Source organism: Chenopodium quinoa, unplaced genomic scaffold (assembly GCF_001683475.1).
Source record: "Chenopodium quinoa cultivar QQ74 unplaced genomic scaffold, ASM168347v1, whole genome shotgun sequence".
Taxonomy (NCBI): domain Eukaryota; kingdom Viridiplantae; phylum Streptophyta; class Magnoliopsida; order Caryophyllales; family Amaranthaceae; genus Chenopodium; species Chenopodium quinoa.
This window is the reverse complement of record NW_018745675.1, coordinates 3,217,072-3,231,362: the sequence shown is the minus strand read 5'-3', so window position 1 is coordinate 3,231,362 and position 14,291 is coordinate 3,217,072. Positions and strand designations below refer to the sequence as shown.

At 35.9% G+C, this 14,291-nt stretch overlaps 2 protein-coding genes across 2 annotated transcripts; both read right to left on the bottom strand.

The window, feature by feature from the left end:
• Positions 1 to 659: 659 nt before the first annotated feature.
• LOC110717249 (histidine kinase 2-like) lies at positions 660 to 1,885 on the bottom strand. Its single transcript, XM_021895909.1, has 3 exons — positions 1,637 to 1,885; positions 1,440 to 1,538; positions 660 to 890 (listed from the first exon to the last, which is right to left on the bottom strand). Exons 1-3 carry the CDS (start codon positions 1,862 to 1,864, stop codon positions 870 to 872), a joined length of 348 nt encoding a protein of 115 aa, XP_021751601.1. The 5' UTR covers positions 1,865 to 1,885; the 3' UTR covers positions 660 to 869.
• On the bottom strand, positions 1,886 to 3,487 carry LOC110717219 (histidine kinase 2-like). The gene is made up of 3 exons (XM_021895871.1): positions 2,997 to 3,487; positions 2,452 to 2,727; positions 1,886 to 2,005 (listed from the first exon to the last, which is right to left on the bottom strand). Exons 1-3 carry the CDS (start codon positions 3,045 to 3,047, stop codon positions 1,886 to 1,888), a joined length of 447 nt encoding a protein of 148 aa, XP_021751563.1. The 5' UTR covers positions 3,048 to 3,487.
• Positions 3,488 to 14,291: the final 10,804 nt, after the last annotated feature.

The window sequence follows — 14,291 nt, the reverse complement described above, 5'->3', positions numbered from 1 at the left end:
GTGGTCCATTGTAAAATCCTTTGCTTCCATGCTTTCTCCATGTAACATGAGAGCTCATGAGAGAGTCATAAACATACTGACACCAATTCAAGTTTCTTAACTTTTCTTTGTCCATCATTGAATACGGAAACTTGCAATAGCATTGGTTTTTTGAAATACACTTCATCAGAGAATTCACCACAACTACCAGAAAGTTAGTGATAAAATCTACTTCTGTTGGCCTGTGGTTTTTAAATCTAGCACTTGTTTATTGGAAAATAATTTAGTTTACAGAAGGTGTTTTCCCTTGCCATGTTTGTCTCCACTTTTTCATGAAAAACCATAATCGTCACTAGCTCTGTTAGATTTTGCTTCAATTATAATAATATCTCCCATTGGCAAACCATAAACAATCCTAACATCAGTCACCTCAATCTCAATTTTTTTTTTGGCTTTAAACGCGGGATTTTTTTTTATTATCAACACTATTGGCACCGGTTTTAAGCAAGAACCGGTGAGTATAACCCCCATTTAGGCACCGGTTTTTGCCTAAAACCGGTGCCAATAGTCTCAAAAAAATTTTAAAAAACTTTTGGCACCGGTTCTGGACAAAACCGGTGCCAAAAATACCCCAAAAAAAAAAAAAAAAAAATTGCGTTTTTTTCACTTAAATTGATATATAAACATTAACATATATATAGAGTTACATTTTTTCATTTTTTCTGTTAACTTTCAAAACAAAATAGGAAAACAACAGCTTGAATTAAGAAATACTCCAACAACAGCTAGCAAACGTTCAATGAGCTGAGCTTGCTTTTGCCTCCTTACGGTTTCCCTCAACAATACTCTGAAACTCTTTCTCACTTGCAGCAACTAGACTCTTGACAGTATCAAAGGCGGTCAGCCGAATACTGCAACCAGAAAATGTTTGTCAGATCTATCTTTGAATGAACCACATTGATTTATGCATTTCACATCGAAAGTTTCAAGCATCTTCTTTCTGCCTATTGTTCAAATGGTCACATTGAAGGAGTAGACAAGAATCGAGCATGCTCAGATGCTCTACATACTTCACATGTTCACAAAGATACCAGGATGATCAAAGTGCATATTAATCTCACTCGTCTATACTATGCAAAAGGTTTGTAGAGTAAGTGTATTAAGAAATTAAATATTCACCCAAAAAATAGGCTTTTGTATACATGCACCACACAAAAATAAGTTACAAATTTCAAAATGTGGAGATCTTCACAGAATGAATAATTTTTAACAGGCATATACTTCCAATGAAAAGAAATTATTTGTAAGAACCTATTGGTTATCACACAACCAGGCCAAATTTAGCCCTCGAATTTGACAAGCTAGACATCCACAGACCACAGCTCCACACCTAACTACACTATTATGAAGAACAAACAAGAAAGGAGGCAAAGAATTATTTATAAGGCTAGCAAACTAACCTTTACTGAATTACCAACAAGATTTGTTATTATCTGCCGGAATCGCCCAGGGTCTCCAACCAGAATCTCAGGTACCTTATTGGATACATATATAGCCAACTGCCAACAATGAATAAGGAAATAAAAATTAGGACTCAATTACACTCACAAATTTGGATAAAAAATTAACTTCTACATGATTAAGTAATTGATCATACTTCAATTTCTTTTTCCCGAGACTTTCCCGAGAATAGAGAAACAACATTGTCTAGGATATTACGCAAATCAAAGGGCACTGCCTCAAGCTCAAGCCGGCCTGATTCTATCTTGGCCTGATCAAGAACCTCATTAATAATGGAAATGAGATCCTTTCCGCTGGCATGAGCTGTCTGGGCATAATCAAGTTGATCAGCATCCAGATCAGTATCCATCAACATTTGCAGCATACCTAAAACAAAGGCCAAAATTCAGATCCAACATAGATAGCAAAAACTAATCAAATACAGAATATACTCTATGTCAAATTCCTTCTTACCTAAAACACCGTTCATGGGCGTTCTAATTTCATGGGACACAGTAGCAAGGAACTGCACAAAGACAATAAGCTCAGATAGATTCAATTCTGATAAATGAAAGGTTTCAGGAAAGAAAAGCTTGAGCCAAGTGTGAAAAATGGAAACGATAAGCTTCCAAACGCTTCCAACATATATACGATGAACTGAATTGGAAAAAAGTTGATTACAGATATGTATCCATACATAATTTAAGAGAGAGTCATATTAATTACAGATAAATTTCCATACATAATCAAAAGGAGACTCAGGATAGATTCCTCAAAAAATATATTTAACTCCAGCAAAGTTGCTCGTCACAAATAGATTTAGAACAGGAATTTCTAACTTGACTCTCATTAAATTACATTTACAGATTTCACAATACACACTAGACTGCCAGGAATGACATTAATAGAGATAGAAATTCATCAAACATGTTACCTTATAAACAAAGAACCCTCAATAATTGAAGAACATACCTTTCCAGACATCCTGTCTATAGAGACAATATGAGCTACTGTTCTTTGACAGAATATAATAGGTGCATATTCATCTTGAATGGGTGCAGGATCCATCTTTGCAGGATCAAAATCTTGTACAAGAGTCTGATCCCCGTGCTCCATCTTCTTTATATTCCATCCCTGACGCTTTTCAAATTTCTCCCTCTCAGAGTGAGTAACTTTCAATGCATAGGCAACACCACTGGTGAGTGGCCTCTCAAAAGCAGTTCTGTCAGTATATTCTTCAAATGTTTTCTGCAGAACCAACAGCATAAAAAAGATACCTACTTAGCAATCATCTCCAGAAGGAAAAAGGCTCTTGCAACAAAAGGAAAAAGATGCCTAGAAAAAGAAATCAGTTTAACAGCAGGTGTAAAATGAAACTCACAAACATTTGTATTGTATTCTGGTTGGATTACACTAGTAAATAAAAATAATTAAGCTGTTATAAATTTATTGTTGTCATAAAGTTTTATCATATTATTGCTAAATATATTCTAGCTGTGCAAAGTTCAGACTGTTACCATCAGCAGGCTCTGTTGACAATAGATTTGCAATATGTGACGCCGAGGCATCCAATCCCTCAAGATCGTCTTGGCTATCCTCTGAAATCTCCGTTACATCAAACCCTATTATACAGAGAAGGAACTTAGATAAGCTTTCCTCACAAAAGAAAAATACTAAAAAAACAAAAGCAAATAATAAGTAATATAGGCAAATCATAAAATGAATTTAATATAATTTTCAAACACATTTAGAAGATTAGCCTCAAGGAAGTAGCAAATAACAGCAGAATTTACTTCGTTTTCAATATCTTCAACCTCAACTTTAGCTAAATTATCGTATCCTGTGTTCTCAGATATTTTATGCAAATTGACATCTAAATTTTATAGAAAAATTGTATAAACCATTTTAACAAGAACAATAATCAAGTCCTTTACTTTCTTACCTCGGCATGAGTAACAATCGCTCCACAAACAACATATTCACATTTTAAGACCTGGCAGGATCAATTCATCACCTATTATTTTTACAATATAACTTTGAGCAGCAATTCTGTATAGAGCAATAATACAGCTAGGATGGGAAAATGAGCAAAGTGCAATTAAGGGGAATGAATTTATGAAAGCAAAAGAAAAGGTAATACTTTGTTGAAGTCCAAAATTTTCAACAGGGTACAAAATGCATATAGGCTAAATTCATTTATTTTACACACATTTTATCATCCTATTCTTTCCATAGTTGTAGTCTTGTAGAGAGAGTACATAACAGAAAATTCAGGAAGGATATTAAAAAAGTGAAGTTGTATCATGAGTTTTCAGTGAAAGACAGAAAGAGCCAACTGGTCTAAATACTTACAAGCTTCTCCATTCAATCGAAAGGCAGCTTTGGGCATTAACAATCAATCACCACAACTACAAATTCACAAAATAATGAAGAGCAAGTTATAGTGATTACCAAATTTTACAACCAAAAGACCTTGAGCAAATATAGATTACCATAAAATAATTAAAGGCAAATGAAAAAATTCTATCAAAGTCAGTAGGCACCATTAATTACTTGTATGAGTACCTGTTGAAGGTGTCCAATCAACAAGATCATAGTATAGCTTCATAATTTGACAATGCAAGCCACACCCTGATACTTTTATCTTTTTAAGTAACATAGCTCGATTTTGTTTTCTCAGGCACATCATCTTTTGTCTTCTTTTCAGGCACATGTTGTTTTGTTTTCTTCCTTTTGCCCAGTTTTTGAAGTATTTCCTTAGTTGATGCTTTATAGTTTTTCCCGTGAATATAAGCTGAAAATATATGATCATTAATAATGTGTAAGTGTTATATGAACAAAAACATTTAATTACTTATATTTGTTCATACTTTTTTAATATGTATGAATGTGTGTCTTGAGTTGCAGGTACATCCTTTACTGCAGTTTCATCCTCTACTGCAGGATTCTCTGCTGTAGGTACATCCTCTGTTGGTAGTACATCCTCTGCTGGTGGTACTTGATCTTCATTTCTTGCTCATACATCCTGTTCTGGTGGTACATCCTCAGTTGATGCTTTTTCGAGAATCAGTTAAATGCAAATGATTAAAATTTTTTATCAACTAATATGAAAATGAACATTATAGGATTTAGATACCCTGTATTTATTGATTCAGGTACATCCTTTCCTGGTTGTAGTTGATCATTGTTTCTTGGCTCTTCAGTTGATTTTTTTTCTGAAAATTATTTGAATGCAAATCAATAATATGTTTATCAACTAATAAGAAAATGAACAATAAATACATTGAAACTGAACATTGTAAAAGTCATATACCCTGGATTTACTGATTTATCATAAGCTTTTGAAATTTCCTTCTCTTGTTCACTAAATTTTTTTTAAATGTCAATATATAAAAGAAGGATTATTAAACAATATAAAAAAAAAAAACAATTATTAAATTTTTATGAAGTATTTATACCTCATTGTTTGATTTGTCTCTGGCCTTGATCTTGACATTATAAATTTCACTTTCAACCTTTTTGGTTCACTAAAATTTTAAAAATTATTTCAATTATGAGATTATGTATTAAACTAAAGAACTGTACATTAAAGATTACAAATATGAGTATTTGTAAGTATATCAACTTACTTGGGTTGTAACTTGTCTTCTAATAAATATGGTTCCCACTTTTTTATAACCGCATTTCTATCTAATTTGTTGTCTATAATAGATGATATTCTTCTCTCATGAATTATAGGTAAGGATTTCCATCCTCAAATTGCATCAAGTGTATCACATTAAATGGTACATCACTATAACGTAAATTGATGTTGTAAATTACAAAAATTGACATGATTTTTGTACATTTCATGAATGTACAAAATTGTATTTAGAAATGAACATTATAATTGCAACAATGAACATAATAGTAATCGTAAATAAACATTCATGAATTACATGCTATACACTTGAAATAATCAAATCAGATGTTTTTAATACACATACACATATATGGACTATATAATTTACATTTTACACTAAACATTTGAACATATGTATACACATATATGAACACATAAAACATATACTTGGATATACATGGACATCAGTTCATAGTATGAATTTGAACATATAGTGTTTTGTAAGTGTTCATTATATTTAACAGTTCTAGACATTACATCTTCTCCACTTGTCGTTTATATATATATATATATTATATATATATATATTTATATATATATATATATTTTTGCTCATTATACTTAAAATTATACTTACATTTCTGCAGAATTTTATATTATCGTCTCAAAGATAGTTCCTTCCGCTCTGAAAATCAAATTGAAAGCAGTAACTTGTTTAAATATGACCAAACTTAAATAAAATTATGCTTACACTTTGAAATATAACAATAATTACTAATAATACTTACGTTGATGCTTCTTCAACGCCGGATTTTTCAATTTCTTTCCTAAAACACCAACGCAAAAAACAAATTACCAAAAAAATTAGGGTTTCTACTTTTATTTTTACTCTAAACATGAAAATTATACATTTCAGATTTTTGTTTAGTATTTGTTGAAATTTGTTACGATTGAGAAATTTCGTCTCTAATGTCGGACATTTTCATTGATTTTAGTTATTATTTGCTGTAGTATTGCATCGAAAATGAGAGATAAGATGAGAGAGAAAATGGAGAGAGAAGATGAGAGAGAAAATGTTGATTAGAAATTCAGAATGTAAATGATTATTTCAATTTATATATATATGTGTGTGTGTGTTTGTGTGTGTGTGTGTGTGTGTGTGTGTGTGGGTGTAGGAATAGATGCCTAAGTAGTGGGTGGGTATTGAAACACAACGTTTCATGGGGGGTGTAGGAATATATGCCTAAACTAGTGTCTAGCCATAAATAATTACACCTGCCTTGCCCTTGCTACAGGCTTGTCTCCAATACATTTTAATGAATTAGTGATAGAATGAAATGTAAACGAAAGTAAAACTCAGCAACACATGTCACATAAAATCTGACAATAACCAAATTAGATGAGCTCACCAGCTCTATAAATTGCAGACCCAATCTCGTAGCCTCTACATCGGCAGATCGGACAAGCTCAATGAAACCAGGAAGACATCCTCGCTAACTAATGAAACCAAGTGCTCCACGATTAAACTCGGTTTACCTAAACCTTCTATTGGGGCCACACATGTATTACTAAGGACATAAGCTACCTTTTCCCTTACATCAAATGGTGTAGTTGAAAGAAGACGCAATTGTAGGGTTTCGTAGAGACCCACTCTATGCGGAAAGAAACCCCCCAAGACCCGCCCCAATAACTAAAGCAATTAAAGCATGCAAAACATAATTAATACATAATTAAGAGAAAAAGGGATAAAGAATTATACCCTAGACGCGTGCTTCGCTCGCTAAGAGTGCTCTTACGTCAACCTCGCAAATGCAAGGTCTCTGACGGCTCGTACCCTCCAACCCGACCCGATCTTCCTAAGTCCCGAAGGTTAGTCGGGACCCGAAAAAAATATAAACTTTGGAGTTTTACGAACTTAAGGTATTCTCAACAATGGAGATGCCTATATAGTTCCACTCAAGTGTGTATTCTCAAAATCCCAACCAAGTGGGTATTTATAGAGAATGGGGACTTGAATCCCATTTCATGATCATGTGGGATCATGTGCAATTGTGATAATTCATTTAATTCTAAATTAAATAATTAATCAAAAGCAATCACCATGCAACAAGTGTCAAGGGGAGAGAGAGAGAGTTAGGTGAGGACCATGTCCATGGGGGGGACATTGCCTTGCTCCCTAAGGCATGCTCCAAGCATTGGTCCCCACCTCTCACAAACCGACACCAAGCAAGGCAGCTGGGCTGGCTGCCAGCTAGCACGCCAGCACACCAGCCAGCTAGCCCCAGGATGCACTGCCAGCACGCACTGGCCCTAGCATGCTGCTGGGCTGCTGGGTGCTGGGCGCTGCTACCTAGCCAACGCACACGCACAACCTTGCTAGCTGGTGCGTAGTGCTGCTGCCTAGCCCTTCTTGCACACACACTCGCATAGCCAGCATGCGTGCTACTAGCGAGCCACGCATGCTGGACATTGCCTCGCCAACCACACGCACAAGCACACACTTGCTTGGTGTTGTGCTAGCGATGCACTCGCACATGGCGATGCTGCCTAGTGTTGTGCCATGTGCTGCGATGGTGCGATAGCCCTAGGCATACACACACGCACACACACGCAAGTGCCTAGCACTGCGATGGTGTTGTAATGTGCGAAGGGCTGCGATAGCACCTAGGCACGCAAGCACGCAAGCACGCATGCTGCGGTGATGCTGTGCCATGCGAACGCACACACGCAAGCATGCTGTTGCGATGAGCTGCCTTGTGCGCCTAGCACTCATGGAGCGCCTAGCACACACATGGTGCACCTAGGCTTGCGATGAAATAGCCTAGCCTAGCACTCACATGTCTATGCCAATGTGATGCTACGCCTATGCTCGTACTTGTTGCTTGTGATTTTGCGACGCTCGGTTTCGACGCCCTAGGCTCGATATCCGACGTCTGTGTTTGTAAAACTCCGACGACTTATCGAATCCTTCGGATTGATTCGTCGTCTCGGATCGGTTGTTCGATTGGGTTCGACTCGAAGGGTTCAGTTAAGATTAAGCTGTAATATTAATTGTACCTTAATATTACTAATCGGAAGCGGCCTCCACCTAGGCATTCTGATCACTTGACCTTACCGAAGAATTAGCTCTGTAATAATTCTGAACCCTATATCAGAATAATACACTTGTTGGAAGGACACCATTCCTTTCAGCAATAGCACTGGTACTGCCTCGCTGTTATAAACTAAATTTTTTTGTTCAATGGAACCTGTAGCGATATTAGAGAACAACCATGCTGTTTCCTACAAGAATACAAAACTTGATTATAATCACTTCTGTGATTAAATCAATTTTTGTTAAAGTCAATCTTAATATATTATATCCAACTGTTTCTTACAACTACTCACCACATCATCACTCTCTCTCCTGTAGTCCTAAGTTGTGTGGAAACATGATAAATTGTTATTTGGTATGATTTTAGGGTACTTTTGAACCTTATTTTCATTATTACTCGGCATCAAAGTTCATTTTTTATCCTATTTTTATGCAAATTTTGTATCATCCATGCTTCACGGGTTGTTTGTGTTTTTGATGTAATGTAGCTATTTTTAGGACTATGGATGTGAACAAGCATGAGTGAGAAAGGATAAGGGAAATCTTGGTTGATAGAGCCATGGAGGAAGAAGAAGGAGTGCCTTAAAGAGAAATGAAAACCTTTTAGAGAGCCTTGAAGGGTTGTTTGCGTAAGTGTCAACTTCAACTGAACATAACTTTTGATCTACGCAACCTTTTAAAGTGATTCAAATTGGAGATTAAAGTTCTTCTTAAGAGCTTTCCAACAACTAGTCACAAGTCCATTTCCAACAAGAAACGAAGAAGTTACATCCACCCGAAGTTAAGCTGTCTAGGTAGGGAATTCTTTATGGATGTGTAACAAAATGGCAAGTTCGTGCAAGGCTGCACGTCCATGCCAAAATCTGCATATCCGTGCAGACCTGCTCAATTCTTGGCAGTGCCTACTGTCCACTTTTTCACCCTTCTGCACGTCCGTGCCAAACTTGGCATGTCCGTGCAAGCCTGTTTCTGGGCTCTTTCCTCGTTTTCTCCGTCCTTTTTGTTTTGAGGGTGATATATATACCCCCTTGAGCTCATTTGTACGGGATATTGAAGTTTTTAGAGCTTTCTCTTAGTTTGTAATCCTAGAACATTAAAACTCTAAAATCATTAGTTAGATTTTAATTATTAGCTTGGAAAACTCAATTTCAATCATTGTAGAAGACAAGATTCCACCATTGTTGTTCAAGTTTGAAGCTTTTAGTAACATTCTCTTTCCTTACTCTTCTATATTCTCTCATCTTAGTTATTAATTACTTGTTTAATTCTTGCATGCTTAGATTGTTAATTAGTTTAATTCTTAGTTTGAATTTGTTTATGAATTGCTTAAACCCTTTAATTGCTTTATTTTCCATGGATTGTGAGTAGTCTATTTTCTAGGGTTTGGGTAAAACCCTCAATGTAGTCACAAAGAATTTGTTACATGTGCTAATTTGGTAATTATTGGGTGTTAATTAGTTGAGCTTAATTAAGTGGTTTCATTGTTTAGTTCTTGCATATGGCCATTGCTAGAACCATTTATCCAAGCTTTCTCAACGAAGGATCGAGAGATGAACTTGAGTTAGCTCCTTTATGCTTATTTGACTTGAAATGACATGAGAATAGGAATTTCAAGTCAAGGGAATGTTTATGTCATCGTGATTATGCTTTAACACTTGTTTTATGCTTTGTAACCACGAGAGTAGGTTGTATTCATGATCCAAGTAATCCCTCTAGCTTGAGAGAATAGTTGGGTGCCTTAGATGACTTCCCCTAATTTATCTCCTTAATTTACCCTGATTGTTGCATGCTAATTGTGATTTGTGATGAAGTTGAGTGGTATAACCCGAGCCCTAGATTCTTCTTAATATTGTTAATCTCCCCTTAGCTTTTAGTTGTTTTGAACAAGTACAAGTTACTTAAAACCAAACCAATATCGACTTCATTTAGCTTATTTAAACGGTAGTATCTCGGTGGTTGATTCAACGCCTCTCTTGGGTTCGACCCTTTCTTACCCTTTCTATTAGTTAGTGAGACCAAGATAGGATTTATCGTTGGTAGGCTCGACGACGGTCTATCAAAACAGTAAGTGATCTTTCTTAATGGAGGTAGTACGAAGTATTTCTTAAGGCTTTCCACCTTTTAAGTGAAATATTACTATAAAAACACATCGTAAAAAGGAGCATGACTGGTTCTTGTTTCTCCATTTCTCCTAAAAAATGGAAAGAGAGAGATAAATTGATAGGGGACCAACAGTCCTCTAAGTACTACAAACTAGCTAACAAAACAGATCCTGAAAGGGCTCCTCAATGGGATAACCTATTTGAGACCGAGAGTATACAAATTGTTAAGACACCCCATGAAGCTTCTACCAGAAGCTTCATTGAAGCTGCCACCTCAGACATAACTAAGTCCCCCATTTAAGGGAATTAGTTACAACTACCTGCCAGCTCATTATTACATTTGTTTATTGCAAGTTAGTTGTAATATGTCAGTTAGTATAAATACTCTGCTCCCTCATCATTATTCCTTAATCTATTCATTTATCACAAACATGAATTCACTCTTTCTTTCCTCTCAAGTTTCTCTCTCTTAGCTCTTTAATGGAGTTTTGATTTCCTATACTAAATTCCGCCATCGTAGTGTTTTTGCTTCGGATTTGAGCTCTTAACATGGTATCAGAGCTTGCGTAGCTCATTGCGTGCTTCAATTTGAGGTTCTTCAGATTTTCATCTTCGAGGTTCGATTGTTCTTCCTTGAGGTTCGATTGATTGTTCTTCCTTGAGGTTCGATTGATCGTTCTTCTTCTTCGTTCTTCAATCGTTCATCTGCTTGATTGTTTGTTTGTTTCTTGAGTTGCTGCAATTTGATTGTTAGTCTAGATCTTAATTGTTGCTGAAATTGATTTTGTGATCCTTCGACATTCATTTTTTCTTGAATTCTTGATCTAGATCACATATTAAATTAGTTGTTGATTGTATTCTGTAGTGAAAATGGAATCTAGACCTTTAGATGTCTCTCAGGACCCTACTTATCCCTTATTATATTCATCCATCTGATAATCCATGAATGAAATTAGTATCTGAGAAGTTTGATGGTAATGGATATGGTGATTGGAAGAGATCCATGCTAATTAGTTTATTAGCTAAGAATAAGCTTGGATTTTTTTATGAATCAATAGTCAAACCTTGTGGTAATTCTGCTGTACTTAAGGCTTGGGAGAGTTGCAATAGTATGATCATTTCATGGATTCTTGGAGTGTTGGATAATAATTTGGCTAGAAGTGTGCTGTATTTTAGTACAGGTAGGGAAATTTGGGTGAATCTTGAGGAACGTTATGGTGCTTCTTCAGGCACAAATCTATATTCACTAGAGTAGGCTATTAATGAGCTCAATCAAGGATCAAATAATGTCTCTACCTTTTACACTAAGATTAAGAGACTTTGGGATCAACTTGATGATGTAGATCCTTTACCTCTATGTCATTGTACCAGCTGTACTTGTCTCATTACACAAAGGATGTTGAAGTCTCAGCAGGACAAACGTTTGGTGCAGTTTCTCATGAAGTTGAATGATGGTTTGAGGTTGTCAGAGGCAATATTCTGTTAATGCAGCCACTTCCTTTGTAGTCACATGCTTATAGACTATTAATGCAAGAGGAGAAGCATAGACATTTTGTATAAGGAGACCAAGCCAAACATTTTAGTAGAATCTGGAGATGCTATGGCCTTTGTTGTAAATAGAAACAGATTTCATGATAGGCGGAACAATAATAGAAGACCTCAGTTCTCTTCTGTTCCTTAGAGATCATATAATAGTAACAATGATAGGAGAGGCATCAATTACTACTGTGATCATTGCAAGATCCCTGGCCATAGCATGTATAGGTGCTATAAACTTCATGGATATCCTCCTGGTCATTTCAAGAATGATGATAAGAACAAGAAGGTAGCAGCAGCTCTACAGACATGTGATTCCGAGACTGAATACACCTTTGATGATCAAGGAAGAATAATCATAATAGCAGGACACACTCAACAGCTTATGAGTATGATGATGAAGCAGAAACAAGGTTCATAAAACACAGATGGAGCAAGTTCTTCTCAAACTGGCAAGACTGCAAATGTTGCAGGTAAACTTTGTCTATTTTCCTTTAAACTTGACAGTTAGATAATACATTAGTCATGACAAGAGTCTTTTCATATCATGGAATTCTTTAGTTGGAGATGAAAATTTCATCACTATCTAGATGGAAGGAGAGTTCATATTACACATAAGGGAGATGTTCAGATAAATGATAACATCACTCTAAAAGATGTGCTCTATGTGGAAGATTTTAAGGTCAATTTTATATCTGTTACAAAGATTTGCATGGATATGAATTGCACTGCTACTTTTACTAATGATACTTGTGTCCTTCAGAGTTCTTTAATGAAGCCACAAGTTCTTGGTAAATTGAAGAAGGGATTATACTATCTGGAAGATGTTGTCAGAAAGGAGTCTGTCATGATTCAAGGTGAGAATAAGGTTGTTGCAGTTCCTTCTACTTCTGTGCAGAACATCAATTAAACCAAACTCTGGCATCTCAGAATGGGCCATCTTCCAATTGAGCAGCTAGAGTATGTTCCTTCCTTTCCTTTTGTTAACAATAAGCCATGCTTAGGTGATAATTTATGTAAAATATGCCTTGCTGCTAGGCAAAGTAGAAAGTCATTTCAGTCTAGTGCAATAAAGACTTCTGCTCCTTTTCAATTGTTGCATTTAGATGTTTGAGGTCCATATAAGGAGATAACTCATATTGGTTGCAGAATATTCTTAACCATTGTTGATGATTATACTAGAATGACTTGGGTATTTTTAATGAAACTTAAGTCTGATGTGTTTATTGTCTTTCCCAATTTTGTGTCACTTGTTGAAAATCAATTTGGAACAACTGTGAAATGTGTAAGAACAGACAATGCTCAAGAGTTGTGTGAAGGTGACTTAAAATTGTTTTAGTTGAAGAAAGGTATAGAACACCATATAAGTTGTCCTGACACTCCACAACAAAATAGAGTAGTATAAAGGAAACACATTCATCTTTTGGAAACTTCTAAAGCCTTATATTTCCAATCTAAACTACCTGCAGCTTATTGGAATGAATGTGTGCTATGTGTAGTCCATATTGGTAACGATATGCCTTTGAAAGTTTTGTTGAATAAAAGTCCATATGAGAAGTTATTTGGTGTTCCTCCTAACCTTGACTATATGAGAGCCTTTGGTTGTCTTTGTTTTGTTTCAACCAATAAACAAGGAAGAACCAAATTTGATCCTAAAGATTCAATTCATGTGTTCATTGGGTATATCCCTAGTCAGAAAGGCTACAAGGTCTTGGATATGGACACCCTTAGAGTGCATGTCTCTGGAGATGTTGTTTTTAAGGAACAACATTTTTTCTTTCATGTTACTTCCCAAACACATACCCCTCAAAATACACAATCACCTTTCTTCCTACCATTGGTTACTAACTTCACACCTTGGCATGATTCCTCTATACCAGAACTGTTTCAATAAGATTACCACAATCCTGTTCCTACCCCTATCTCTTCTCCTACCCCTTCCTCTTCTTCCTCCTCTCTACCTCATTCTCCTCCCACTTCTTCTGTTTCCACCCCATCTTTAGACTCTTCTTATTCTTCTTTTTCTTCTTCTTCTACCACCAATACATACAATCATATTCCTCTTCCTGAATCCATCCCTTTACAAAGATCAGAAAGACCAAGAAAGCCACCCAAATATCTTGAAGGTTATTACTTTAATACTTCTTCCTCCACCCCTCACTGGCACAACCTTATCCATTTTTCTGCTTTCTCTTCCTCACATCAAGCATCAATATCTAGTTCAGAATCCTTCACTAAACCTGCTACTTACAAAGAAGCTGCTCAAGATCCAAGGTGGGTTGAAGCTATGAACAAAGAGATCAAGGCCTTAGAACAAAATATAACTTGGGTTTTGGTGGATCTCCCTACTGGAAAAAAGGCTATAGGTTACAAGTGGGTGTTCAAAATCAAGTTAAAAGCTAATGGTACAGTTGAAAGATTTAAAGCAAGGCTGGCTGCTAAAGGTTACACTCAGAAA